This window comes from Nesoenas mayeri (genome assembly GCF_963082525.1).
Source record: "Nesoenas mayeri genome assembly, chromosome: 1".
NCBI lineage: Eukaryota > Metazoa > Chordata > Aves > Columbiformes > Columbidae > Nesoenas > Nesoenas mayeri.
This window is the reverse complement of record NC_137541.1, coordinates 42468337-42496140: the sequence shown is the minus strand read 5'-3', so window position 1 is coordinate 42496140 and position 27804 is coordinate 42468337. Positions and strand designations below refer to the sequence as shown.

The 27804-nt window shown below is 42.2% G+C and overlaps 3 protein-coding genes across 9 annotated transcripts; all 3 read left to right on the top strand.

The window, feature by feature from the left end:
- Nucleotides 1-419: 419 nt before the first annotated feature.
- Nucleotides 420-5248, top strand: ART4 (ADP-ribosyltransferase 4 (inactive) (Dombrock blood group)). 6 transcript variants are annotated; one of them, XR_013922295.1, is made up of 3 exons: nucleotides 420-992; nucleotides 2138-3351; nucleotides 3589-3668. XR_013922295.1 is itself a non-coding variant. In XM_080347124.1 (3 exons), the coding sequence occupies exons 1-3, from the start codon at nucleotides 900-902 to the stop codon at nucleotides 3811-3813; spliced, it is 945 nt and encodes a 314-aa protein (XP_080203250.1). In that variant the 5' UTR covers nucleotides 420-899; the 3' UTR covers nucleotides 3814-5248. The 6 variants fall into 6 exon arrangements, 5 of the variants coding, with proteins under 5 accessions (XP_080203250.1, XP_080203252.1, XP_080203251.1 ...); XM_080347124.1 differs by having other exon boundaries at nucleotides 2138-2764; nucleotides 3589-5248; XM_080347126.1 differs by having other exon boundaries at nucleotides 420-983; nucleotides 2138-2864; nucleotides 3589-3824.
- An 818-nt stretch (nucleotides 5249-6066) lies between these two features.
- SMCO3 (single-pass membrane protein with coiled-coil domains 3) lies at nucleotides 6067-13016 on the top strand. 2 transcript variants are annotated; one of them, XM_080347179.1, is made up of 4 exons: nucleotides 6067-8484; nucleotides 8983-9037; nucleotides 9552-9613; nucleotides 10644-13016. In XM_080347179.1, exon 4 carries the CDS (start codon nucleotides 10661-10663, stop codon nucleotides 11336-11338), a length of 678 nt encoding a protein of 225 aa, XP_080203305.1. In that variant the 5' UTR covers nucleotides 6067-8484; nucleotides 8983-9037; nucleotides 9552-9613; nucleotides 10644-10660; the 3' UTR covers nucleotides 11339-13016. The 2 variants fall into 2 exon arrangements, with proteins under 2 accessions (XP_080203305.1, XP_080203304.1); XM_080347178.1 differs by lacking the exon at nucleotides 9552-9613.
- A 2483-nt stretch (nucleotides 13017-15499) lies between these two features.
- On the top strand, nucleotides 15500-27587 carry WBP11 (WW domain binding protein 11). Its single transcript, XM_080363195.1, has 12 exons — nucleotides 15500-15595; nucleotides 17215-17329; nucleotides 18149-18180; nucleotides 18880-18973; nucleotides 19358-19554; nucleotides 20408-20541; nucleotides 21203-21396; nucleotides 22217-22399; nucleotides 22998-23102; nucleotides 24026-24346; nucleotides 25670-25852; nucleotides 26502-27587. Exons 2-12 carry the CDS (start codon nucleotides 17266-17268, stop codon nucleotides 26933-26935), a joined length of 1941 nt encoding a protein of 646 aa, XP_080219321.1. The 5' UTR covers nucleotides 15500-15595; nucleotides 17215-17265; the 3' UTR covers nucleotides 26936-27587.
- Nucleotides 27588-27804: the final 217 nt, after the last annotated feature.

The following is a 27804-nucleotide window of genomic DNA, read 5'->3' as shown; positions in this document are numbered from 1 at the left end:
AGCAAATGGTCTCTGTCCACAGAATCCCAGCAGCTGCACAGACACCTGTTTTCCCAAGGAATCACACCGTGGCTACAAGTGTCTCCCTCACTGAGCCTATCTGTAGCAGGCAATGGAAAATGGACTTCTCTGTAGTCAGGACGAGGCCATTACACCTTCTCTTGGCTCTTTTTTCCATGCAAAAGAGTTGTCAGAGGCCATGGGGCTTCGCAGGTAACTCGCTGCCCTTTGTTGGGAAGCGTGATGGAAAGCAGCTACTAGAGAGAGGTTAGTCTCAGTATTGAATTTGTACTGATAGACTCATTCTGAGTTTACCTAATGTAAACAGTTCAACACAGTGCCACTCTGCATTGGTGTAAAGGTAGGACTGTCAGCACATTATTAGAAACCAGGGGGAGCTGAGAAGAGAGATAGTTACGTTATCTCATTTTCCAGATGGAATCCCAACCTACCCTGCATTTCTATGTTGGCTTTATCAGAGCTCTGCACTTCTATAAAAGTGCTTTTTAAGCTCTTGATGAAGTCACGTTCTCCACTTCATTCTGACACATCACTCCTTGGGAGACAGCCACTTTAAACTTCTCCAAACCAGAATTTTCAGCCTTTTTGCAAGAACAAGAATACCAGACGCCTTGGAATTAAGAGAATTATCAAGGTGAAGGTCACGTGCACCAGCTGGAGTTGGTGCAACCAGACCCTACCTTATGGATCGTGGGCACACTTCTACCAGTAAATTGTCTGGATTGATTAATGACTTCTGAATTGCTGTAAGAATCTGGTGAATGATCTTTCGTTGAAGAATCGCCATGAAAACCTGAGTGCAAGTTACAAACTGCAGAATTTTCCAGTTCAAGAAAAAAGGGAAAGAAGCAGATATAAATGACCTCTACTTGAGCAAAATGTCCTTTACAGTGTCTCAGGTGGACTCTAGGATTCCAGTGGTGCTGGCCAGCCTTCTGTTGCTGATCTCCTCACAAATGCTGGTAAAAGGGGTAAACATTGTTCTTTATTTGAAATGGTGAAATTGCTTATCCCACTGAATAAACTCTTTTTTTTTTTTTAATCACTTGAAACATGTTCTTTAAGTGCCTTTGGGTTCAGTTTCAACTCTTCTGCTTTCAATTGCTCTGTTCCATTTCTTACCTGTCCTAATTTCTTTTAACCACTTGATCGGAAATTTCCTCTCGTTTGGAGCCAGATGGTTCCTAGGGTGTTTTTGTGAGTAGATCTCTCAGACTTGTTCCTCTCTTGTATAATTTATGGACCAGTATAGCTTCAGAGGCTAAGAAAAGTATCAATTTGGTTATGTGTCTAGAATGACTCTCTGAAATTAAGTGAATATCTACTGGTAGAATTCAACTACCAACTGACTACAGTACTTCACAAGTCCACTAGGAGATCAAAAAGCAAAAATGCCACAATTCACATAATTTCTTATCATACCAGTTCTTATTAATTAGAAATGCTAGAAACAGATCATTAGTGTGTCGTTTCATAGGCAGAATATATTACAGTTTATTTTTGTGTTATAGCATCCAGTTGTATAAATCCTTACTCATGTGTTTAATGTTAATTTACATGGCAAGTCTAACTGGCCTCACTGAGACAAACTGGACCAACAAAAGTTTTGGCACATTGTTACTATACTGTCCTCTACTGAACATCATTCTCTGGAGCCAAAACATGTCTGAGACGTGTGACAAGACAGGAAGAAGAAACTGACCTCTGAGAGTGTTCAGGCTGCATGGGCCCTAGTGCATGGTTTTGCTTATTCTTTCCCTCTTCAAAACTGCTTATTAATCATGAGCAGGATATTGAAATAAATATACCATGGGTCTGTCCCGCAGCGTCTGTACCATCACACTCTGAAGTTTTTAATGCTTTTGAAGTTTTTAATGCCACTGCTTCATATCAGAAAAGAACTCTGGCATCCTGTCTGGCATGTGCCTGAGGTAGGGCTTGGATTGTAACCTGAGGTTGCTCAAGGTCTTGTCAAAGATGCCTCCCTGCTGTGCTGGCTCTGCTAATCATGACAAAGAGGCAATAAGAGGGTAAGGAAAAATTTGGCTTTCATCCACAGAGATACACAAGAAGTTCACATTTCTGATACTAACCTTAATTTGGTTCTATGTTGTAGGCTGTGTCCCACCTTATGATGGATATGTCTCTGCATTCCTTTGATGACCAGTATCTGGGATGCAGAGAGCAGATGATTGAAGAACTGGAACAAGGAGACTATTTCCAAGAGGAAATAGCTGCTAACAAGGACTATTTGAGTCTCTGGAAGAAGGCTCAGGAGGCTTTGTTAAAAAGCCCTGTAGGTCTCCTGAGGGAGATGCATGAGAGCCATGCCATAGTCCTCATGGCTTACACCATGAACTCTTCCCTGCACTCTGAGCTCAATTGGGCTACATCTACAGCAGGAAGCTCTCCAGAGAACTACAGACATAACTTCAGTTTCAAATATTTCCACTTTTACCTAACGACTGCTATCCAGATAATGAAGCAGTGGCAGAGCAGCAAGGAGAGCATGGAGAAACCTAAGTGCTACCGAGTGCACAGGGGTGTAAAGGACTTATACATCGAAGCCGCGGTAGGCAGCAGAGTGCGATTTGGCCGTTTCACCTCCACCTCCCGCCTCTGGAATGAAGCCCAGAGGTTTGGGAATGAGACTTTGTTCACAGTGACCACTTGCCTGGGAGCAGCTGTGCAAGGCTATTCTTACCACACATCTGAGAAGGAAGTCCTCATTCCCCCATATGAGGTATTCCTTGTCAAAAGCTTCTTTCGGTCACAGCATGGTAACCGTCTGCATCTGCATTCTGTGGGGAACTACAGCAAGTACCACTGCCAGCTTGTGGAAGGTATTGTACATAGCCTTTCATGCAGGGCCTTGTGGGACAGTCTGGTCTCAAGTGCCCCAAGAAGTCCTCACCAGCTGCACCTACATGGGGCCATGCTCAAGGCCAAATCTGAAGCTTGTCCACTGTGCTCACCTATGAGAGCCACATGACCCAGTTTTTACCTGTTTGTTGTGAAACCTGGCAGCACTCCACAGCTCAATAAATTTGAATCCACCTGATACATGGGAAGTCTTAGGGTTCTTTGCAGCCTCCATTTATCCCATCTGCCATGGCAAGGATGTCATAGGACACGTGCTTTTGTGTCCCTAGCATTCCTTTTGCAAGGGCAGATGAGATTTGCTGGCAGCTTAAATTCAGATAGCGGTGTTTCCTGTGACAGAAGGGAGGAAGAGCTTCCTTTGGTAAAGCACACTGTGAGTTCTGTGGCTACAGAGATAACTCTGTGTTGGAAGACATCACTGGGCCTGTTCCACACCCCTGTCCTTCTGTGAGTCCACCACCAATATGGGACTCTTGTTTTTGTGTCTTTGGACAATAGTGCATGAATGCAAACTTTGAGCACAAAACTATCATTCAGGAATGAGAGTTTTTGCCTGGACCTAAGCCAACGTAGCAAGGAGACTTGAGAAAATGGCTTTTATGGGCAAAGGCTGTGTTAGTGAGTGCAGGAAGCTTTAGGCATCCAAAAGAGCTCTAAATGATTACTCTCTTGACTTTCTTTCAGCTTCAAGAAGCAAGAACAGTGGTTCCACTGCCCTCGCCTCTGCTGTTCTTCCTAGTGTACTTGGAGTTTTCATGTGCTTGGCCCGCAATGACTGATTCTCTGGCTGCATCCAGATATATACACTGCAATAGCAGGCAAGAATTCACAGGAAATCAGTGTCTGGAGTTTGTGCTCTTAGACAAGGTTCAAACCTGCCTTTGCTTTCAGCTGCAGCTCTCCAGGTGACACTGGAACATTCAGCCTGCTTCATCAAAACAGACATTCTCTGGACCCGTTCAGGTAGGAAGGTAGTTATCTATGGCCTTTGTGAAGAGAAGGTTAGTGACAGCCTTCACTATAGGTAGCTTCTCCTTAGACATTCAGGAAAGACACATAGGGACTTTGGACTCTACAGATCTCTTAGTACCTTTATTTTTAACAAGGAAGAGTCTGTCTGCGGGATGCAAAAGGCACCATGGTGGTAAAGTTGAGTGGATAACTGTGCAGCCTTGCATATCTCCTTTGAGTGCAGGGTCCCAGGGGACAGTAAAGTCTGTGGCTGTTGCATAGTGACCTTTCCCCGCTGCCTGACCCCATGCACCAAAGCCAGAGCCCTCATCTCAAGCTGACTCTCTGCATCTCACACATGTGGGACAGAAGCATAAAGCTACTTTGAGACATGGAACTTAGGTGGAGAGGATCAGGAGACTTGTCAGGCCTGTCTTCAGCTTTCATGTTTGACTTCAGCACTTCTGAAAAATCAGGCAGATCCTACGTTCATAATAGTCCTCTAATGGCTGCTGAATACCATCTGGTCAGTTCACACTGAAGTGAAGGACAGCCTGTGGAGCCTGCTTCTTCATGGGTGCTGGATGTGACTGAAATTCGTTTACCTGCCATTCTACTTTGCCAGTCTACAATGTCTAATGCTGGAGGTTGAATCAACATCAAACTGGAGCTGGAATTTCTGATTTATCTATAGACTCCTCTCATTTTTATGTGTTCATTTAGCACTTCTGGAGCCTTAGACACCCAAGGCAGAACAGGTATGAAGTTCTCCCATCTTCAAAAAATAACACTGTAGAAATGGTAAGAAACATTTTCTGCCTGCAATTCCCCTTTCCAAGGTGTCTTGCTTGCTGCTTCACTCCTGGTCTCTCACCTCCACTGATGCTAGCTCTGGGCTGAGGCTACTGTCAGAGAGGTTATCTCACTGGTCCAAGGAGACTAGTCATGGTGATTTAGGTTTTCAGTGGAGTCAACAAATAATTGAACTGAAACTCACTGATACATTTCACAAATGACCCCAGCTTTCAGTCACTGCTGATCTTGGAAGGAAGCTGGAGCTCTGTATTCACCATCCCCTGTCTGAAATGGTAACCAAGAAGTTAGCTATCCAAGTGCTTGCCCAGGCAGCTAAAAAATTAATACACAACTATTTTAATATTAGGTTGTTTTCTGTCTATATTTCATGTTACTTTCTTGTTGCTCTTCGTTTACCAGTTATTTCAAATAATAACTTGTCAGAGATTGATTTTGACCCCTAGATGCTCAAAGATACTAAGCCCATATTTCAAAAAAGAATGAAAAGATTAGAAGCAGCTGCTCTAGATACCTCTTGTATGTGTGTTCAAACATGCTTAAACTCTTTCCTGTGTCAGAAAAACAGGAATCAAGATGGATTTCTGACACATCAGCACATTTATGTCTCTTGCTTCTTATCTGTTATTTCTAGCATGCAGGCTTGAAGTGTTTTAACAAAGGCTTGGAATATGTCACAAGGTGGCTTCAGCACCCTGAAAGCCTCCTCTAAACACTCAGCTGCTATTCTCAAGCTTTTCTTTATGGATCTGTGTCCTTGAAGGATAGCTTGTAGGAAAGCGAGTGTAGAAGAGGAGGGTAGAGAGCGAAGCTTGAGTTGTGATGTTCCACTTGAGGAGGAGCTGCCGTCTGTGGTACCTGGTGTCTCATTTTCTTGCAACATCTTCATAATATCAGCACAGTCCATGAGAAGTTCTGATACTCGGAGAGATAAGGCAGGTGAACTCAACTGACCAATAGCAGACTCTACTGTGTCAGGGACACGGTCATGTTTCAACATCACTGCAACAAGTACACACTTGATGCTGTCTACAACCCCCTTGTAACTCTCATAAAGTTCCTTTACTGCAGTGACCTTGTCCTGTAGGGAGGTGATGTGACCAGCAATCTTAGCATATAAACGGTGGCTGATGCTTTCCTCTACATCTTTGTCTTTTGTTTCCATGCTGGCTTGCATATCTTTCAAAGCATTGACCAGGAGTTGCAGATTCTCTCTAATGCTGAAGTTTTCTTTTACTGCCAAGGTGGGGAAACTGGTGCCAAGATGCATATTGAGGAGTTGTAATATCGTGTTGGTTGAAGAGACATAGATGTGCACTAAGTCATACAGATTCTGGCAGGCTGCGGCCAGCCTTTCTTTATCACTTCGAAAACCAAGGCGAGCTAACATTTCTGAAGTGGGGTCTGACTCTGAAAACAGAAGAAATTCAGAAGACAAGGGGGGATAAAACTGGATGTATTTTCAGCTATAACGATACATTTCTGAAATCAATATTACAATTTATCAACCCACCTGACCCACCCTCCTCCAAGACATTACAGTTAGAAATAAACAGAAAAAGCTCTTTGTCAGCCTTCTCAGGGGTCTTACCAAGCAGGCCAGCAAAATATGGTGCAAACAGCTGCAAGTATCTTTACTCTTACGGCTGTGGGAAGTGTGACTCTGGCCTGCAGCATGCAATCTGAAAAGCAATAGAGGTGCTGTAAGTGAATTGTTCTTGCCTTTTGGAGTTTATTGGTAAATTTGTGGGAGTCCTAGCAAACAATCTATGTCATCCTTAGAACTAAAATCCTTCAGATTGTATTACATGTACTGGTGGGTCTACACAGAATTAAACTAATATTCTGAGGAGGGGGGAATACACACAGCAAAGTCAAATGCATCAGACATGTACATTCAAGAGGCAAAGTAATTGAAGACTGAGTCCTGCAATGTTTTCAGGCTACAGTTTCCTGTAATGTGACCCATATCTGTCATTTCATACAGCAGCTAGATGTGGCAAACACCCCTTGATAGGTGGAAGAACAATACGTTCTCCTTGCTTGGGCTCCTGTCTTGCTGCCATATTGACTACTAAGGAAGTTATGTCCTTCTGCTTGCACCTAAGAGGCCAACTGCAGGCACAATCCTGGGATGCGTGACACACAGCTGCTGATGTTGCCTTTGCTTGTGGCAGAGCCCTGGAAAGCCAGACTGATTGCAGCAGATGTTTCATCAGCTATTGCTGTGGTTAGATGTGCAGTCAGATGTCTTCAAGCAGTTACAACTTCCCATCCCACTTCATGCTTTCAAAGATTTTTCTCTCAGTGCTCAGATCAACCTTCTGCCTCTTACTCTTTTTCCTTCACATAGCGAAAGCAGGGTGAATTGTGTGAAATGACAAAATTGATTTTAGCCTTCACTGCTGTTCAGCCAGAACTGGCTCTGGGGCTCCACACCACTTCTTCCACTCTCATGGCATCAGAGGAGAGGACCTGGCAAATTGCAGCAAAGAAGGATGACAGGCACTCCACATGAAGTCCTTCCCTCAAACTAAATAGGTCTGAAACAACCGCTATTAATCTTCCCTAAATACTCATAGTAAAGTAGGAACAAAACAGCTTGCTTACTGTTTAAATGATTTTCTGTCATGTTCCAAATGATAGACATTCTAGAAGAGAAGAATTTGCATTCATTGCAAACGTCGAAAACCTGTAATCAGTTTCCAGCCTATGGAATGTGACATAGAGGTAGCTGCCAGCCTGGTCAATTAAATTCAGTCCAGTAACTGGAAGAAATATTTCAGGACTATATGGTATTCTCAGTTAATAACGGGAGTCATGACTAATTGACGATTGCAGAAGTTCATTCGTTTTCTCTCTCATCTCATCTTATGCCTACAGTTCTGAAAACAAAGGGAGTTTGGTACTCTGGTTCCGGGTTCAACACAATAGCTCAGCTTTCAGGGGAAAATAAGCCAGCAATTGCAGAGTGCTCATTTTATGCTTGATCTTTTCCTTTCATCTGAGAACTCAGCCATTCTCTACTGGGGAGGCAGCATTCATGACCAGAAACTAGTGAGCAGCAGATCTGTCTTTCTAAGGATCAGAGCATGAAAGATGTACAGCTTGGACGAAGGCAAGAAGTACAAGTTTGTCTTGCTGTGACAGATAAATTTCGTTTTTACTGTCTGTGGTGTCTATTATTGTGGCATCTATACCTAGTATTTTTCTATTTGTGTAGGACTGTTGAGCTTTTCTTCCATAATTCGCAAATGTACAAAAGCAGTCATGGCAACAATTCATAGGAAAAGCTGCAAGCATTAGTGTTTATTCTTTATACTTATGAACAATAGAGATTTATATATCCCAGTACAAAACCTAATCCTGTATCTGTATGAATTAAAAGTGCTGTCCTACATGTTTTATGTTCTGAGACCAGCAAACAACACCATTCCCTTTCAGGCATGGCTGTAGGAATCTGTGGTGGTACCTTTGTCATGGGCAGAGGGCTTCATGCTGTACCTATTCTCTCCAGGAACAGAAGGCCTTTGGAGGATCTAGCAAGTGGAAACTAGCATGAAATAAACTGAAAACTGTTAAAATTGGAAGGAAGGGGAAATGAGGAAGCAAAAAAAAAAAAAGATGAATCTGGGTAAATATCATACAATAGAATTAGTGGCAAGCAGGCAGGCAACAGGACCCAGCTGAAGCACAGCTCTGGATCCCTAACTCATCACATGCTGCTGGAAAACACCAGAGCAACACGGGAAAGAAGATGTAGTCATCGTTCCACACACATTTCGACTGACTGCAGGAGCACTCAGACAAAATCAGGTAGGCAGTCTAAATGTTTGATTAGAAAAGCTTATAGAGAAAATCTCCCTGGAGCTGGAGAAATGGTCAGAAATATGGAAATGTATGTGGCCTGCCTAACTCTAGAAAGCAAAAGTGAAAACTAGTAAAAGTGCTAATGTGAAGAGTAAGAGGTAATTTTAGAATTAAGAGACATAAAAATAGAGCAGTTATAGGAAACTGGAACAATAATGCATAAAGAATAGATACTTAACACTTGTCTATTACATAAAATGATTGTCGAAATGCTGTTCCTCTCAGAGTATTTTGTCCTCTCACTTTCTACAAATCAGAAAAAACAGATGATCTTTCAACACAGCATCACTGGAATGGAAAGATTCTAATATCACACTGAGTCCGAGAGCAAGACAGCAACATCCCTGAGGCAGGACTGATATGAAATCATACTTTTCCTTGACATGGTTTTATGTTTCCTGATAATCACAAATCTTTACTATATATGTACTTTGTTCCCTTCAGCTTGAAGCAAAAGAAAGATGTGTTAAAGAGTTTATTCTCTTGACAGATCTATGAGGTAAGTGGCTGAAAAAAATGTACTGTATTGTGCAAAACGTTGTGGAAAAGATCATCTTCAGACTGGCTTGTATTTCAATACCGAGACTAAAAGTTGGCTATGGGACTGTTGAAATAATTCTGGTTTTCTACAGTGATCTTGTAGGGGAGGGTGTGTTTAGACAAATACAGCTGGGTCAGTGTCAGATGATTTGCAGTTAGCAGATAACACAAGAACTACAAAGGACCAAAATGACACAAAAGTATAATTTAAGAAGAAAAATCTAGTTAGTCTCCTACACAAAACTATTTGTAGCTATAACCGTGATATATAGGCACCAATAGCAACAAGAGATTTCTCTTGGAAAAATGCAAAGCTTCGCATAAAAGTGGTCCAGATTTGTGATAAGAAGGCCAAGAATGTAAAAATATCAACAAATAAGCTAGTCATCCTACTCATTCAAAGTCTGCCCCTGTTGCAAAGTAAGGCAGATGCATGTAAGTCAAAATCATGCTAAAGCATTTTTACTTTGCAGCTGGAAGTGGCACAGAGTTGATTACAGAAGCTGAGTGATGAGGAGTGACTCCATGATCACTGGTAACTCAGTCACTTTGGACTCTGCATATTGATATGCAGGTGATAAAGGAAAATGCATTAAATATGCCCTTTTGCTGCCAAACCAGTGATGGCTCAGAGAATAATGGTGACCATAATGATTAGACACAAGTGTTTGGTGTGGGGTGTGGGAATTAAATAAGTTAAATTTTGTCCTCTGGTATGTGCAGTGATAATGCAGGGTCAGATTCTGCCCAGTCATGTCCTAGGAGCTTGGTGAGCACCCACTGGTGTTAGTCTGCAGCTGTGTGGTTTTTAATGAACAAAAAAAACAATGGGGAATCACAGTATTAGGGAAATGAGTAAGCAGTGAAGGAGGAGGGGCTAAATATCAGGGAAGAAAACACAGTGGGAGATGGGTACAAGGTGATATAGGTTAGGATGCGCTTATTATAGATAATTTTACCATTCTCTATGAGTTCCCAAGTGTGAGTTTATTAGTATAAGCATAGAGTATTTATACAATAACATTTTCACTTGAATGTGAGTAGAAATATGCCACACTGGCATAAAAACCTCTTACAATGCTACAGGCTGTGCCTACTCCACTAGTCAACACAGTTGTTTAAAAATCAGATGCCACTAATTGAAAATAGAAGGCTGATACAAAAGTGTGTCTAGAACAGGCCATTCATTTCCAGAGCTTATTTTAGATTCTGCTGATTAAACGAGATTGTTCTGTTTTTCAGTGAACTAGTTCAGCTTCTACCATCTTCAGTTTCCAAGGTGTTGAATGACACATGTTCATTTTACCAATTTTCTAATTACATATTTGTTAGCTATTTTTGTTGCTCTGAGTATATTCAACATCTCATAAAGTTCTTTTCCAATCATTTGGCTAAAGATCCCAAGTAAGAATTAAGATTTATATATTTATGAGCTATGCTTTGGGATTTGACTTTCTGAGTATAAGGAGAATCAGTGAGATAGAGACAAAGGACATTTCACTGCTCTTTATGGGCAAGGGTTGTGGGTGTTGAGTAGAGTAAGAGTTTTCTTTTCTTTCTTGAAGAAGCCTATTTCTGAAGAATGGCGCTGAGTGACCTCCTTTACCCAGACAACCCAAAAAGACGGCAAGAACTGATCCATCTGCACCAGGAATTGCTCAGCTGTATGTCCATGAATTTCCATGCAACAAATGAGCTGGCTGGAGTGCTGAATGAACACCTGGGCTGTACCCTTACCCGCATTCAGATGAGAGAAAGCAGCACTGTCAAGGAAAACTGTGACATTATCATTCAAGCGATGAGTGAGATTCAGCATCAGGTACAGAAGATTGATAGTGACATGAAGGAAAAGCTGGAGCCTGTGCTGTACCAGAAACTGTATAACATCAAAGAGCCTGAGCTGGAGAAAATTGCAATAGCTCAGAAAGTTTTTTCCATTGTTCTTGGAGAAGCGACTTCAACAGCTGGGATGGTAGCTATCAAATTACTCAGCTCCAATCTTATCATTCTCACTGTGAGCAAGCTTGTCAGCCTCCTTGCACAGATTGGGGCATCTGTTCTTGGAGGAATCAGCATCACCATTCTTGGGCTCGGCATTGAAATGATCCTCCACGCCATCCTGGGAGCAGTGGAGAGGAATCAGCTTCTGGAAGCTGTGAGAAGCTATGAGAAGCACCTGGCTGAGTTTAAAGCAGCCTCAGAAAAGTACCAGTGTGCCATACGTGAAGTGACTTCTTTGGTGAGAAAGCAGGTTCAGTGAATGAAGTTGAAGTTCTGTGAATGAAGTTGCAGTTCTATCATCTGCTGTGACAGCAGCTGCAGCAGCTACACCTTTTTGATTCATTTTGGTAAATGACTTTTTTTTCTTATTAGTGGCAGCAGAGCAAGAGATGTGACAGAGCAGGGAATTGGCACTGAAATATATGAATACGGAACTGGTTTATAGGTGCTTCTGGGAGACAATGCTTCAAACACTTTGCACCTTTCCTTCAGCTGTTTTCTGGAATGCACTGTAGATGAACTGTGTAATTCATACTAGTGACAATAATATTCACTGCTGGAGCAGTAGTGGTGAGAAAGTGTGATTTTTCTCTTACTGTGTTTCTATATCAAAGACAACAACATGGTGGGAGAAAACAATGTCAACAAGGCAGTCCACGTCATCATCTGGAGGGCTCGTCAGGATGGCTGTTGTTGCTAAACTCTGAGTGTGGATTAGGGCTAAATTCCTGTTCATGGAAGTGCTTACAAGGACTAGCTGAAGCATATTTAACTGCTAGTTCCTGTCCCATCCCTGCCTAAGGAGCCAGTTAGAGATCTTCTTTAAATAAACTTTAATCCCAGTAGATTAGCAGGTAAGAGAAGCACGAGCCTACAGGAAAACACACACAACTGAGAGAAAAGGGCTGTAGTGTTCCAGGCACGCTTGGCTGTGAATAACCTCTTTTGCTCAGTAATGACCAGCTATTGCCAACCCAAAGGTTGTTATTCCTGTGCAATATTGCTGCTCTGTTGGTTGAAATGGGATTATACACACATACAAGTGTCTGTAGGATTACAGCCCCATTAATGCACTAAATTTATTTTCACGTGCTTTACCCAGTCTCACCAATGCAGGAGTGCCAAAAACATACTCAGATTCTGCATTTCAAAATATGCTACAAAATATCCTTATTTTTTCAGATTTTAAAAACGATGCTGGAAGCAAGAACATGATTTGCAGTCTCTTGCTCTGATTTGCTGTTGTTGGCTTTTTTTGCTTTGATCTTTGGGAAAAAAAAAAAAAATAATAAAAATGTACCTGAATAAGACCTGTCTTTTCTATACTCGTGTTGTTTGGTTGGTTTGTTTGTTTGTTTTTCTGAAAAATCAATCTTAAAAAAAAATAATTTAAAAAGTTTAAAATCTTCATTATAGATGCAATTTATAAATAATTGTTTATATCCATGATAGACTAACCTGGTAGAATTGTGTATAGATTCCTTTTTAGTACCAGATTCCCCCATACTAAAAGCATAATCAAATTCATAGTTTATTAACATTCAATATTAGATGATCATAACTAGATTGTGTGTGTGAAAAAGAGATGGGTGAGATTACAAAAGATAAGCTCTTCATTGGCTTCATAACCCTTCATGTGGGTCAGAAAAGGCAATTCAGAAGAGGCAAAAAGCGCTGCCTTGCCTCACATGAGGTGCTGTGCTGGGTGACATGGTGACCTGAGGCATAATTTCTCCAAGATGTGATGTCTCCTGATGCAAGTGGCCCTCATTTTTGAGGTACCTGTTTAAGATCCTGTCAATCAACAGAACAACATTATTTGAGTGTTGGAGGGTCAGGAGTTCCTGGATCCCTTTGAGTTTCTGTGTGCAAAGGTACATTGCAATTTAGGAAGAAAAAACACCAGCTTGGTACATACCTTTGCAACATTACCAGGTGCTGCTGTACAAGAATATTGGAGTAAAATAAAAACAAATCTGTTGAACTTTTCAGGGAGTTTGTCCACATTTTCTTGAAAGCAAATTCTAAGCAGTGTCAGGGGAAGGGGGATATGCAAAAAGAAACATAAAGATATAAAATTTCTATTCACCTTTTCATACATCCTTGTTTCTGGTGGGCCTAAAGGAAAGCTGGCTTGCCATCAGCGGCAGGTGTGGCAGATGTCCTCATGCCCATGAGATGCTGGAAGATGTTGAAGATGGCAGAGGCAGGCAGGTGGCAGCCTGTCCCTCTGCTTATGAGACTGGAGGCTCTGAGGTCACCGAGGCTGGGTCAGTGTCCCCAGCCAGCTGGGAGATCTGCCCATGACGTCATAGAGGGGCATGGGAACATCCAGCCCTAACAAGGTGGTTTCGAGATTAAAAACCTGCCAATCAGCTTGTGACCTTCCCAAACTCTTTTCCCCCAGCTCCAGCAGTAAGAAAGTCAATGGGATTTACTTGCATTACGGAGAATTATACAGAGTGTTTCAAGAAGATGGACCCAATTCGAAATCACGATATCTCTCTAACCAGGAACACACATGAATAAAACTCTTACCACTTGAAAGGGTGGGGCATGGAGTTTCACATAATCACGGCTAGATGCCCCTCCAAGCACACAAACAGCCACTGGCACTCTGTTGTTTGCAAGATGGCAACCCCACAACACAAGGTGTTTTGCGTTCTGCAGTTCAGGAGGACTGAATCCGTAACTGTGGTGCAGCCTGCGACTTGATAACTCACTAAACCATTTGCAAATTTTTGTGTAACATGGTGCCATTGCGAAATACATTGGTTTGAAATTTGGCCAATCTTTTTCAAACACCCCGTATACTTGAAGTGAGAGCAGCATGCATGTAACCAGACTTTCGTTGGCAGAGGCACTTTAGGCAATGAAGCACAACAGTGTCCACCAGGTGTCCACCAGCCTCTGCAAGGCTGATCACCAATTTGCTGCAGAGGCTTCCACGGCACGAGGAAAATTTAGGGAAATGTTGAAGTGGAGAAATAAATCTAACAGCAGAGTCAATTATACTGTTAAGTGGCATTCTTTATTTTATCAGCATTGGGGAACACTGGGGATCATCCTCCATAAGTACTCCAAAGACTGGATGCTCTTGCATTGCTTATATTCACATAATTATTACATATGCATTACAATTTTTGAAAATTTTGACATACAATGCATCTATACTAAGAAATAATTGATGATGTTAGTTATAATTGTTTAGTTTCTTAGTCACATCTACTAATTATTAGTTAAATATAAACTAAGCACTCTGCTTCTAAACTATGTATCACTTAACCTTCTGTCTCCTTCCTGTCATGCAGAAGGATCTAAAACTTGAAAAATATCCCCTCGTTTTGCAGGTGGTCAGAAAACATTCTTCATGTCAATTGGTTAATGATGGGTATGTCTTTTATGACTTAATCACAATACACATTAATTTGGCAGCTTCTCTTCAATGTAGGGAAAGACAAGTAGATCTTCTGGCCCTGCTGGGGCCCAACTAACTCTCCCGTTCCCTTCGTACGGCTGCAGTTGCCTGACGAACATCATCTATTTCTCCAGCAGTTCCCGGAGAACAGCAGCCAGCACACAAACCCAGCACTGTGCCCTTGGGGCCAAGAGGGCCAATGGCATCCTGGGGTGTATTAGAAGGGGCGTGATTAGTAGGTTGAGAGAGGTTCTCATTCCCCGCTACTCTGCCCTGGTGAGATCGCACCTGGAATATTGTGTCCAGTTCTGGGCCCTCGGTTCCAGAAGGACAGGGAACTGCTGGAGAGAGTCCAGCGTAGGGCAACGAAGATGATTAAGGGAGTGGAACATCTACCTTATGAGGAAAGGCTGAAGGAGCTGGGGCTCTTTAGCTTGGAGGAGACTGAGGGGTGATCTCATTAATGTTTATAAATATGTAAAGGGTGAGCATCACAAGGATGGAGCCAGGCTCTTCTTGGTGACAACCAATGGTAGGACAAGGAGCAGTGGGTACAAGCTGGAACACAGGAGGATCCATTTACATTTGAGAAGAAACTTCTTCTCAGTGAGGGTGCCAGAGCACTGGAACAGGCTGCCCAGGGGGGTTGTGGAGTCTCCTTCTCTGGAGACATTCAAAACCCACCTGGACGCCTTCCTGTGTAACCTCATCCAGGCGTTCCTGCTCCGGCAGGGGGATTGGACTAGGTGATCTTTCGAGGTCCCTTCCAATTCCTAATATTCTGTGATTCTGAGGCTTATCACACGCCCCTTGTTGCCAGACAGCGGCATCTCCCCAGAAGAGCGGGGTGGGCAGTGACGGCTGTGACCACCCCCCGCATAACCATAGAGGAGCCTCCACCCGGGCGAGAAAAGGAGGCGGAATCATAGAGTTGGAGCCGGCGCGCTGCAGATTCCACTTCCGGAGCGCCGTTCGGCAGTCGCGCCTTACGGCAGCGCGCCACTCGGTTCAAGATGGCGGCGGGGCCGCGGCGGGGAGCGCGGGGCTCGTAGAGGCCGCTGCGGCGGGAGGAGCCGGGACGGCCCGGCCGGGCGGAGGGTGAGAGCAGCGCGGCGGGACCGGGCTGGGAGGAGAGGAGGAGAGGGCAGTTGGCACCGCCGCCTGTTCTTCTTCCCTCCGCCGAGGGAGGAGGGGAGGCTTTTGGGTGCCTCATGGGAGGCTTTCTGCATCGCTCCCCAGTGGCCAAAAAAATATCATACATTTAGATTTTAGTTCCCACCCCCCTTTCTCCTTCGGTTGTATATTTGAAGCTCTTTGCTTTGTGTCCTAAAAGGATTCGGGATCGAGGTTTCAGGAGTTTACTCTTTTTTTCCCCTTAAAATAGTAGAAATCTGGGAAACGCGGGGTGCAAATGTAACTCCTGCCTCTGGCTGGTGAGCGTCCCCCCTGAGGAAATGATGGTGTCTTGCAAAAGTAAAAAATAAATTGGTGTAATATTACGTTGTTGATAATCAGAAATCATGAGGTGCTTTTGCAGGCAGCAGGACAGTTGTGAGCATAACCCGGTAGCAGGACCCGTGGGCAGAGCTCTCTAGTTTTTTACTAGTTAGCGCATTTAATGTGGTCAGTCAAAGAAGCTTGGAACCCTTTCTGTGAGGCCTTGAAGCACTAAGCGAGATGCTGTGCTTAAACTTCTTTTTAAGGGGTAGCGGGAGGGATATCATTTAGTGGTTTGAAAGGGACATTTTCTGTAATTAGGGAAGAAAGATGCACATGATGACTGTAGTGAGTCTGCAGAGAATTTCAGAGTGAACTCGTGAATCCTTTCATTCTGGTTGCAATCTATTTGGATGAGTGTGGTGACTACAAATCTGTACCCCATCAGCTCCCAAGTTTCAGAGAGTGTTTTAGATTCTGGGATTGAATCCATTGTGTGGTTATTTTTTTTTTTCTTCCCCCTCCCTGCAGCCTCTCATGGTGTTTTGACAGGCAAGTTGGGGCAGAGGTGGAAGGAGATTAGATCTGTGAGAGAGTCAATGGCCCTGGCTATAATTTGGACACTTTGGTAGTCTGTAAGTTGAAGATATATCTAAAGACAGGAAATAATTGTTTCCCAAATAACCTTTTCTTCTCTGGTCATCATAACACAGCTTGAAATAACACTGATGGAGGTAGAGAGCATAAGGACGGGTATAGCAGTGGCCTATGGGGAGGAGAAGACGACACAGATGCGTGTGCAGAACGCTTGCTAATGGGTACAGTGAGTGCAGGGGAAAGAGGTCAAGGGCAGCTTAAATGTTTGAGGAGAGGAGTAAATTTGTGGGAACATTTGAAGTAGAGAGGAGTAGACAGATAGAAATTTAAGAGCACTTATGAAAGTAAGTGAAAAGCTAGAAGAACTCTGGTAGGCTCAGAAAAACAGAATGCGTGTCTCTTCCTCCCCTGCGCCCCTCTGTAGTATAAGCAAAATCTTCTTGTTTTGAATCTTGGGGTGAATAATGAACTAGTTGATTCATTTAAAGTGGGTACCTAGTAAAGTAGTAGTAAGTAGGCACTTAAATAGTAGTACTTAGTTAAAGTAGGGTGATGATGTAGATGTCTGAGGACCACGCAAGTATTTGAGGTTTTTGACGGAGCAAGCTGGTGATATAGAGAGGAGGAATAAACATACTCAAGGTGCTCATGCACAGGACCTGAAACTATGTCATCTTTTCCAGGTCGCTCCCTCTTTTTAATTTTTGTTTTGAGGCGGAAGGAAAGAAGTCAAAATGGGGCGGAGATCTACATCATCCACCAAGAGTGGGAAGTTCATGAATCCCACGGATCAGGCCCGTAAGTAATTGTAAAGCTAAGCAGATGGGAATGGGGGTTACAGGGAAGCAGATAAAAAGCTTTCTCTGAACATAAAATCCTCACTTGTGGGGAAACTCAGTTCTGATTCACCCTGAAAAATATTATCTCAGTTTTAGCTGGTGTAAAAACTTCCTGAGAAGGCTGCTTGCTTTCATGCTGCTGCTTCTCTTCAGTATTTACCTCTTGTTTTTTACTGTAGATACCAGCGTTCACGGGTCTTTGTACTTAGCTGTTGGCTAGACTGCAAGCTGCTGCTTGGGACATTGTTAATCTGTCTGAGGCTGGAATATGAGTCAAATTTTGCAAGTGGTCTGGTTAGATGAGGGAGTCTTATAACTGTGTTTTTCCTATTGGTAACATGCCAGATGTTATCAATGCAAAGCAGATAAGGGAAATCCAGACTTCCATTGTCAATATGCTTGATTTCAGATGTGTGTTCAAAGCCTGCATATTTTTAGAGTGTGCTGTTTGTTGTTGGATCTGTTTCAGCTCCTGTGCAGCAATCCTTCCATGACTGCACACATCAGTATGACTTTTGCTGCCTATTGTTCCTTTCTATATAGAAACACTTCTGCCTCTGGAGATATGATTACTACTGTATCTCCTTTTCTTTCTGTGTGATACACATGAAATAGAAATCTACTTCATGCTGTCTTTCACTGGGAAGACAAGTTTAAATGCTACAGTCTTTCTAAACAGTGAACTGTTGAGAAACAGCACTAATCTTGATGAAGGAAAGGTTCTTAATGAATTCGACCGTCTCTTTCAAGTTATTTTCTCTTTCTCTCACCTCTCTAGGGAAGGAGGCTCGGAAAAGGGAGCTGAAGAAGGTAAATAAAGAGATCAGAAATGTTTACTTGGTGTTCCCTGCACTATGTATCATGTTTGTGATTGTAATGGACCACAGCCAATGAACAGACTACAGATATTTTGGTTAATATCCTGAGATTCACTTTGGAAAATACTGTCCAAACAAGTAGTTCAGGAAAACACAGACAGAATTTTTTTTTTTTGTTGAGCAACCGTATCTCATAATCTGGTATTTTTTAATTTGTGACAATTGCAGCTTTTTGAAACATTATTGTAAGTACTTGGGAATTAAAAAAAAAAAACAACCCACCCTTCCCCCAAAACAAACAAACAAACAAGCAAGCATAAAACTGAAACAAACAAGCAAATAACAAAAATACCCAAACCAAACAAACCATAAATGAACGACCCAAAACTCAAATACATTTTAGCATGTTTTGCTATATACCTTTTGTCAGTTGGTTTATCTTGTTGATTATATGTTTTAATTGGAGTGAACTAATTATAGAAACATTTGTAAATAGCAAGATAGTGGAATTAAAATTCCCAGAAGTCTTAATTACTGTTGCTGCGTGCCATGGTTAATATTTGCGGGGCATTTTGAAGAATGTTTTTTTTCTGCAGACTGAGAATATTGAGAGGGGGTGTATTTAGTACAAAGGTTCTGTCTCTTTCTCCTGTGACACTTTTCTGACCTCCTTGATCTCTGGTTGTCTTAGAACAAAAAACAACGAATGATGGTACGAGCAGCTGTATTAAAGATGAAAGATCCAAAGCAGATTATCCGGGACATGGAAAAATTGGATGAGATGGGTAAGTGAGAGTTACCAGGTGTTAGACTTTGGCAGTGGTTTATGTAGATGCATAACATAGTATTAAGGGATGACTGGGAGATTAAAATAGAGTAACCTTTTGTTTTTCCTGTTAGAAGGGGAGATTCTATGAATAATTGGGGGTTGATTATGATTGATGTGCTATCAAATAGTACTCTTTTTTTGTCAAGAAGATGGCTGCTATGAAGTCTTAGTAGTGTGTGCGATAGTGACTTGGAGTTGAAGGAGGTGATTGTCATAAGGCTGAAGACTTCCTGGAAATAGGGATTGGAAGTTGTCTGCTTTGAAGTTGTTTCATTCCTCACAGTTGTGGACTAGAGTAACTTAAGAATTTTGGGGTTGTTTTTTTGCTGTCTTGGATTAGAATTTAACCCAGTACAGCAGCCACAACTTAATGAAAAAGTGCTAAAGGATAAACGCAAAAAGCTCCGTGAAACTTTTGAGCGCATCTTGCGGCTCTATGAGAAGGAGAATCCTGACATCTATAAAGAACTGCGCAAGCTGGAAGTGGAATACGAGCAGAAGAGATCACAACTCAGCCAGTATTTTGATGCTGTCAAGGTAATGCTTGCTGTAGTTCAGGCTTGTATCTGTGGTAGTGTATACTCTTTGTCTGCGCATTAGGTTTGACAATTATGAAGGAAGGGAACTTTATAAGACACCCATTATGTGCCCCATATTAAGTACTTATATTCATTTTCGTAGTATCTCCATTTAATAGCATTTCAGTGAGGACAGCATGGGGGTTGTCAAGTCTGCATTTGTCTCCAATATACTGATTTCATTCAACAAGAAATTACAGGGGAAAGGGAAATCTATGCTGCAGATTGACAATATCAGTATTGTTTTCTGTTTTAGAGTAAACTTGTGAGTGTGCAGGTGAAATTTCTGTGAATTTCTGCTAAATCTGTTGCTGGAAATAATGAGAATCCTTTAGCATTCCTTTAAAGAGCTTTGTTTGACATTCTTCCCTACCATATTGAAGAACATAATGTTGCCCAAGTGCAAGTATCTTCAAGATATGTTTTTCTTTAGAATATGCACCAGGTTGTGATTTGTGCCTTCTGGATGCTTAAAAAAATACAGGCATACTTGTCTGTAGCCCCTTTGCTTTGGGGACTGGAGGTCTAGAGGGAGATGGAAACCTGACTGGGTTTTGACTGAAATGCTAAAGCCTTTCATGGGTGCACTGCATCTGCGCTGTTTTGTGTTGAAAGCTTTTACTGTTGACTTTTTCCCAAATGTCTCTCATGAAGTGCTGCAAGATAACGTGCCCTAAGAACAGACACCTTTGGCAAGTGATGGCAGGTCCTGTGTGTTCTGTACTTTGAAAGGTAATGAGGTTGTGCAGTAGCTTCTGTGGGAGTAATCCATTCTCTCTTTTTCTTTTCTTTATTTTTTATTTCTTCCCTAGAATGCTCAGCATGTTGAAGTGGAAAGTATCCCCTTACCAGATATGCCACACGCTCCCTCCAACATACTCATACAGGACATTCCCCTTCCAGGGGCCCAACCACCTTCTATCCTCAAGAAAACATCAGCCTATGGGTAAGTGGAAAAAGAAACTTGGAGGGGAAGTAAAAAAGGAGCGCTCTTACTTGGGGGGAACGAGGGGCAGAAGCAGAGGTGATATTGTCTAGTGGAAATTGGGAGTTCTATGAGTGAATTATACTTTTTTTTAACCAAAGCCCTTTTAAATATTTTCCTTCTATTACAGTTTTTTCTTTAAATTGTTTTGAGTAATACACTGTCTTCTAGCATTTGTCTTTCTGCATATGAGTAAAACTTAAAGCCCTGCCACTTTGAACAAAAATTCCCCTTAAACTGCCATATGTGTTCTTTTGTCATGCTAGTATATCCAGTTTAAGCTCCTGGTTTCCTTGTTTGTCAAGTTTCTTTTTCTAGTACTAGTTCATTCTATGTCTTTCTGAATAGCCTTCTGTTTTTACCAACTTTGTGGTTACCTCATTCTGCTTCTGTGGTGGAATTCAATCTTCAGTTGCCTTCTGAAAAGCTTGCTTTTGTCTGACCTTCAGCAATCATGTCTTTGTATGAGGTTGTAACCTTTTTGGGACAAATCTATATTTTATAAATGTTTGTGTTTCTTTTTAGAAGGCTGCTGTGTAAGCATCAGAGAAAGCTACAGAAGTGCGTGTTTGCTTTCATTTGTGTTTACTCCTGCATTTCTCATTTCCTTTCTTAATTCCAGACCACCAGTTCGGTCCATGCTTCCTCCTCCTGGGCTTGGTGTGCCACGTTTGCCTCCAGGCAGGAAGCCCCCTGGACCTCCTCCAGGGCCACCCCCACCTCAAGTCCTACAGATGTATGGCCGTAAAGTGGGCTTCACTTTGGAGATGGCTCCTCGAAGACGAGAAGAGGAGATTTCTTACGGTTCTGAAGCAGGTAGGGACTTTTCTGTTACTGTCTGGGGTTTTCCTTGACCTCTCTGTTCTGCTCTGGATAGTACTTTCATGAACATAATGTGCCCTAGACAAGTTGTTCTCTGGCAATACAGGTGTTAATACTACCTGAAGGACTCTTCTTGAGTGATTGTACCTCTGAGGTGATTCTACCTGTTGTGTTTTGGTTTTTTTTTTTTTTTTTATGTTGCAGAGGTTGGATATTTTTCTGTGTAGTCTTAACAAGGCTGAAACACTACATATTATCTCTTAAAAACCAAAACAAAATTAAAAACAAAAATAAAGGGGAAAAAACCTTTATCTGAGAAATCTTCCCTTTAAAACAAAACAAAAATCTCAACAAACCAGCAAAAACTAACAAAACAAAAAAAACCCAATCCCTCCAAAATCCAAACCAAGTTTGGGTATAGATTTGGTAGGAGAACCTGGGTCCTTTTTTTTAACACAGTTACTGTATCATCCCCAGAAACCTTTTTGAATGGGTAGATCAGCTTTATTGCATACCAGAAAGCACTGAAGTATTTCAATGGTGGGCAATTGCTGAATAGAAGTGAACTAATGAGTTGCAGACAGGATTTACCTTCACTTGTTTGCTGTGCAAATTAACTAGCTGGTTAATAGGGAGTCTTATGAATAGGCTCTCCAAAACATTCTTTAAGGATATGTGCTAAACAGTAAAGGGTTGACAACATGTCCATGCTGTTGCTAGGGGGATCTTTCCAACTGTAGACATAGAAAGTATTCTGCCTTTCACACTAGTATATTTGGAATTTATGCATTTCCTAATACTTTGTTTCCTGCAGGACAGCGAGGGCACGATGATGATATGTCCAGTACCAGTGAAGATGAGGATATGGATCAAGACAAGCATGACGAGAGTAGTGATGACAGTGACAGCGATAGGTCAGATGCAGACAGTGAAGGCGAGGACTTCCTGCATCGTGATAATGACAAGGAGAGGGAAGGTGGTGAAGAAAAGAAATCCGGTATGATGGGAAGTTATAGTTTGGGGGTTGATTTTTCAAAAGAGAAACACTACTTAACAGAGTTCCTGTCTTATCCTGGCTGAGGCAGGGGGGAAGTAAATTGTTTAGCCAGCTAACTGTTCTAACTAACAGCAGAAGAATTTCTATAAGTCAATGAATCAGAAGGAATCTGTCTAAAAGTGAAGCATCTTTTCAGATGGACCTGTGTTCTTAACAGCTGAGTTAGCTTAATAAGCTTGCAAGCCATTTTTCACCTGAAACATTGAATTGCAAGGTATCCTACAAAAATTAACCCTCAGAGTAAAATATACTCATTCTTCAGTGACTTAAACAACACTTCTAAGAGAACTGAATTTCATACTGCTAATGCTTTTGGATAATATTTTCTTTCTTGATTGCTCAGCAGAGACCAATTGATAGTCAACACTGGCTTAGCAAAAGTTCAGATAATCAGTGACATCAATGTTAACTCTTACATAATGAGCATCATTATCTTCGAATTATACATTATCCACAGAAGGTAGAAGACTTACAGACTGTTTTTTATTATTTTCTTCCCACCTCCTGGCTACCCTTGCCTATGCTTTGGTTTCTTCAGGTCATAGTGTACGGTTTGCAGACATGCCTGCTGGGAAGTCACGAAAAAAGAAGAAGAACATGAAAGAACTGACTCCACTCCAGGCCATGATGTTACGAATGGCAGGTCAGTGAGACAGATATATCAGGTATGCCATTAGGTTTCCAGTTGAAGTTTCTCTGGTAAGCTTACTTCGCAGAGTTTTTCTTTGATGGAGTAGATATTTTACTGTCATAATGTAAGGTCTGCTAGGAGTATCAGTTGTGGTTAGGTGTTTGTCGTTTTACCTTTTAAAGTTATTTTCAGTCTAGTAATGTGTGTGTTTCGCAAAGCAGAGTTGAAGTTTTAGTAGCGTTTTACAAGTGTTTTTGATGTACTGGGATTATTTCCTCTGAATTTTATCTTGCTTAACTTTTAAGCAATTGCTCAAATGAAATGTGAACCTCTTAGTGCAACAAAAGGTGAGATTGTCTTTGGGCTCAGCCTGTAACCTGTAAGAATTAATGCTCCCTAAAAATGTCCTTTTGCAGAAACAAGTTAACCCACAGAGTGAATATTTTGGGTTTTTTTGTTTTAGAAAGACACCTCAGCATCTTTTAGAGGTGCTAGCGTTTCTTGGAGATGGGGATTATGTTTATTTTAGGTCTAAATAAAATCAGTTCTATTTTAATTAAAAAAACAGTTTCCCCCCCCACACCCTTCAGATGATCGTAGGAAGTTATTTCATGTTCTTTCCCCTCTCCTTTTGCACACCCTTTCCCCTTCTCAAGCTCCCACAAACCATAGATCAAATAGCTGCAATTTGGATTGGGTAGAAGTTTCAGTTCCCACAGGAACACATAGCTCTTGGTAGCAGAGCTATCCAGAACTGTGACTTTTTTGTGTTCTTTTTTTTTTAAATTTTCTGTTTAATAACAAAATGTGGTCAGTTTAATTTCCTTTGAAGTGAAGTTTATATTTTCTTTTTTATTTTGTATGCTTAGGTTTATCTGTGATGTTCACAGACGTTACCTGTGGACTGATTTTTGTAAGTATGTCTCCATTTCCAGGTCAGGAAATTCCAGAAGAAGGGAGAGAAGTGGAGGAATATTCAGAAGAAGAGGAGGAGGAGGAAGATGACTCGGAGTCTGAGGAGACATCACAGCAGCAACAGCAGCAACAGCAACAACTCAGTGAGGAAGCTCTTGCAGAGACGGGGTCATCTACTGCAACCTCCCAGACACAACAGCAGCAACAGTCTTCACAGTCGGTTCCTTCAACTCAGATACAGGCACCTCCTATGCCTGGGCCACCTCCACTAGGACCACCTCCGGCCCCTCCACTGAGGCCCCCAGGCCCACCCACTGGCCTTCCTCCCGGCCCTCCACCAGGTGAATACTCAATTTGCTTAGATTTGAAGGATGTGGGCTATTGGTACTGCAGACAGTTTATCAGTTTGGGAGTTGTGAAGCTACAGAATGTGTTGCAGATGAGGTGCACGAGCTTAGTGTTATACTTGCTGAGACCTGTCTGATCTCTTCTGACTACCTGTAGCTGTAGTCAGCCTGATGGCCATTTGGTCATTGGCACTGACCGGCAGTGGGGCCGGTGTTGGAGTGTGAAGAATGAGAAGGCCTGGTGCCATATGCCTCTCCAGCATGCTAGTGTGTCGTGTTGTGTGTTGTTTGTTTTGTTTTGTTTTGGTTTTTTCTTCTCTTGTGTTCTTCCCTTCACACCTTGTCCTGAACAAGACATGCTAAAGAGGTTTGGGAGCCACTGCTGAGATACAGGCTTTGGCTTTTTTTTTAACAAGCTACAGTGCTTCTGCTGTTCCACCACCTGAATGTATTTTAGTCTTGCTAGGGCAGAAAACTATCCTCAGATGAAATAAGTACTAAGTTGAATTTATGACAATATTAGACTGCATGGAGACTATTAGCAATGGGGCTAGTCAATAACTTTTTTTTATAGTGTATGTTGTTTTTGAGGGCAAACACTTGAATTTTTTTTATTTAAAGGATGCAGCAATTTATTTTCTCTAAATTAGCAGGGTTATCATATAGTTGAACTGTGTAACAGTAATAAGCTGCTTAGTAATTTTAAGAGTGTATAAATCTGTCTCTTGGGTTCTTAACATTGCAAAGGTCAATAGCTGGACTACAGTGAGGAGCAGTATATACTATAATTTTAATGTATTTCATTCTATATGGGTACATTAACAATGTGATTTTTTTTTTCTGTGGGGGGAGACCTAAGTTGTTTCCATTGTCTTCTCCACAGTTTTATTTCTGATATCTCCTAGAGGGCGAACCTCAAACCTCAAAACAGCTACTTTCAATAGAGCAAAACCACCCTTCAGGCAAGAACGGCAATCAGATGCCAGAGTGAAAAATTCTTTCACTTGGAGTTGTTTAAGTTCTAACCATCTCAGTTCAGTGGCTGTTCTTTACTATTATTTCATTACATGGGGAAGATCCCTTTTTTACACGAGAGAACATACTCGACTATTATGAAGAAGCTTTTCTCTGAGTCTAAAAACTGCTGCCTATGTTGCAGACTTCTTTTTTTTAGAAGACCTGTTTAGTGCGGTGGCTGGTTAGCATCAGAACAGCTTTCAAATTCCTGTTGAAGATTTTTAGTTTTAGGTGATGGAATAGTTGTGGGTTTTCTTAACTGTGAACTAAATTTCTCGTCATTTGTGTGCATGCTTTTAGGAGCTCCTCCGTTCCTGAGACCTCCTGGTTTACCAGGACTGCGTGGGCCTTTACCTCGACTTCTGCCACCAGGCCCTCCACCTGGGCGACCACCTGGCCCTCCCCCAGGCCCCCCACCAGGTCTGCCCCCAGGTCCTCCTCCACGTGGGCCTCCTCCTCGCCTGCCCCCTCCTGCCCCACCAGGTAAAGTGTTCTGGTTGCCTCAGTGCCAAGTTTCTCCCTGCTTGATTTTCCCAGTTTCTGCTTGTGGTGACCAAGACAGGAAGTATAAGCGGTTACTAGCTTGTCTTTGTTCCTGTCAGTGTGGCTGTATTGTGCTGTATCTTTTTCTTTGTAATAACAAATAATTCCATACTACTGTGTGTAGTTTGGCAGCAAGACATTTGTCCTCAAAGAGGGAATTTTAGATTATGAACTCCTGCTGGACTATTCCTGAATAACCCCAGGGTGCTGTAGTGGTGCTCCACTTAATGAGTTGGACATAGGGCCTTTTATTTTTTCTGCTTGACCAAACATTTCTGATGACTGAAATTCCAATGGAATGGATCATCAAGAAACTGTTTTCAGATTATAACTTCAAAATTCGAAAGGGAGCAATACACAGGCACATGTAGCTTTCAAAGTCTGAGGATCAGCAGCATTTTCAACCCAGAATTTGGTGCAGGGTTCAAAACTTTTTTTTTTTTTTTTTTTTTTCTCCAAAGACGGTGCTACTGTATCTTGTTGGGTTTGTTTTTCCTTCTTGGCTTTCTGAGCCTGTGCATCTTTTTTGATCGAAGATTTTAAGACTCCCAGGTGTGGAGTCAGCTCATGCTTGCTTTTCTTCTCACAGGTATCCCTCCTCCTCGCCCAGGCATGTTACGGCCACCTCTGGTGCCTCCATTAGGACCTGCCCCACCTGGCCTCTTCCCACCAGCTCCTATTCCAAATCCCGGGGTACTGAGTGCCCCACCCAGTTTGATTCAGCGCCCCAAGGCGGATGACACCAGTGCGGCCACCATTGAGAAGAAAGCTACGGCCACGATCAGTGCCAAGCCGCAGATCACTAACCCCAAGGCAGAGATCACTCGCTTTGTGCCCACTGCCTTGCGAGTGCGCCGGGAGAATAAAGGGGCTTCTGCTGCCTCCCTGAGAAAACAGGATGATGAGCCTGCTCTCCCATTAACCAAAGCTGCCCCTAAGGCTGGATCGTCTGCCCCTATCTCTGTACAGACAAAGGATGACGTGTATGAAGCTTTCATGAAGGAAATGGAAGGTCTCCTGTGACCTCTCATAGTCCTAGTCAGCTTTCCTGCTCCTCTGAACACAGATCAGACCACCGTGGAGGGCAGAGAAGGAAAAGTCCTCCTGCAAGCAATGAAAGAGCTCGCAGAACAGGGAATTGTTCCCTACCCACAGGTTAACTTGCCAGTGTGCTCTGAATAACGAGACCGCTGCAGATGAGGTTTGGCTGGGGACCTCCTTTCAGAGCTAGCATGTCCACTTGTGGAAGGAAGTTACAGTCGAGAAGGTGACGCTGCTTCCCTTGAGTCCTTTCCCTTCCTTGGAGGGAGATAATGGTGCTCTGGGGAGGGGGATGTGGGAATAGGGGGTGACTGTGCTCTGCCTGAATCTTTGCACATCTGGAATGCTCTGGTGAGGGTAGTGGAACAGGTTTCTAAGGAGCCAGAAAAGCGTTAGCAGCGTTTCATACACATATGGTTGTCCAGTTATTTTCTGTACTGTTCTTTTCTGTAAATATTTTATAATCTGGATTTTTAGTTGCAGTGAGATTATCAATCATCTTTCTTCCAGGGTAGTCAGGGAGGTAATTTGTTGCATATATTGTACACTGGAATTTTGCATCCTGTCCCCTTTATGGTCATCTTAATGGCTTTTCATCGGCAGGGGAAACTTCATTTTGTCTTGTGAAAGACAATAAACGTTCAGTGTATTGAAATACTGGTTTCCTTGTGATTTGTCCAAAACTAGCCTGTGGATGGAAAGGGGGGAGGTTCTTTGACCTTGGGGGAAGAGACAGGCATTCTGAACCTCAGAAAAGAAAAGCAATAGCTTCATTATAAATAATACATTCTTCTAAACTAAAATTCTGCTAAAATTCTCTGATTTAAAATTCTATAACTTAATGCTTTTAA

Bases quoted from the DNA above. Each gene is read 5' to 3' on its own strand.
- ART4 (XM_080347122.1), top strand. From the start codon at position 900: ATGTCCTTTACAGTGTCTCAGGTGGACTCTAGGATTCCAGTGGTGCTG. The intron at 993-2,137 runs GTAAACATTGTT...TCTATGTTGTAG, and splicing joins CACAAATGCTGGTAAAAGGG to GCTGTGTCCCACCTTATGAT.
- SMCO3 (XM_080347178.1), top strand. From the start codon at position 10,661: ATGGCGCTGAGTGACCTCCTTTACCCAGACAACCCAAAAAGACGGCAA.
- WBP11 (XM_080363195.1), top strand. From the start codon at position 17,266: ATGGGGCGGAGATCTACATCATCCACCAAGAGTGGGAAGTTCATGAAT. The intron at 17,330-18,148 runs GTAAGTAATTGT...TCACCTCTCTAG, and splicing joins GAATCCCACGGATCAGGCCC to GGAAGGAGGCTCGGAAAAGG. The intron at 18,974-19,357 runs GTAAGTGAGAGT...GTCTTGGATTAG, and splicing joins GGAAAAATTGGATGAGATGG to AATTTAACCCAGTACAGCAG.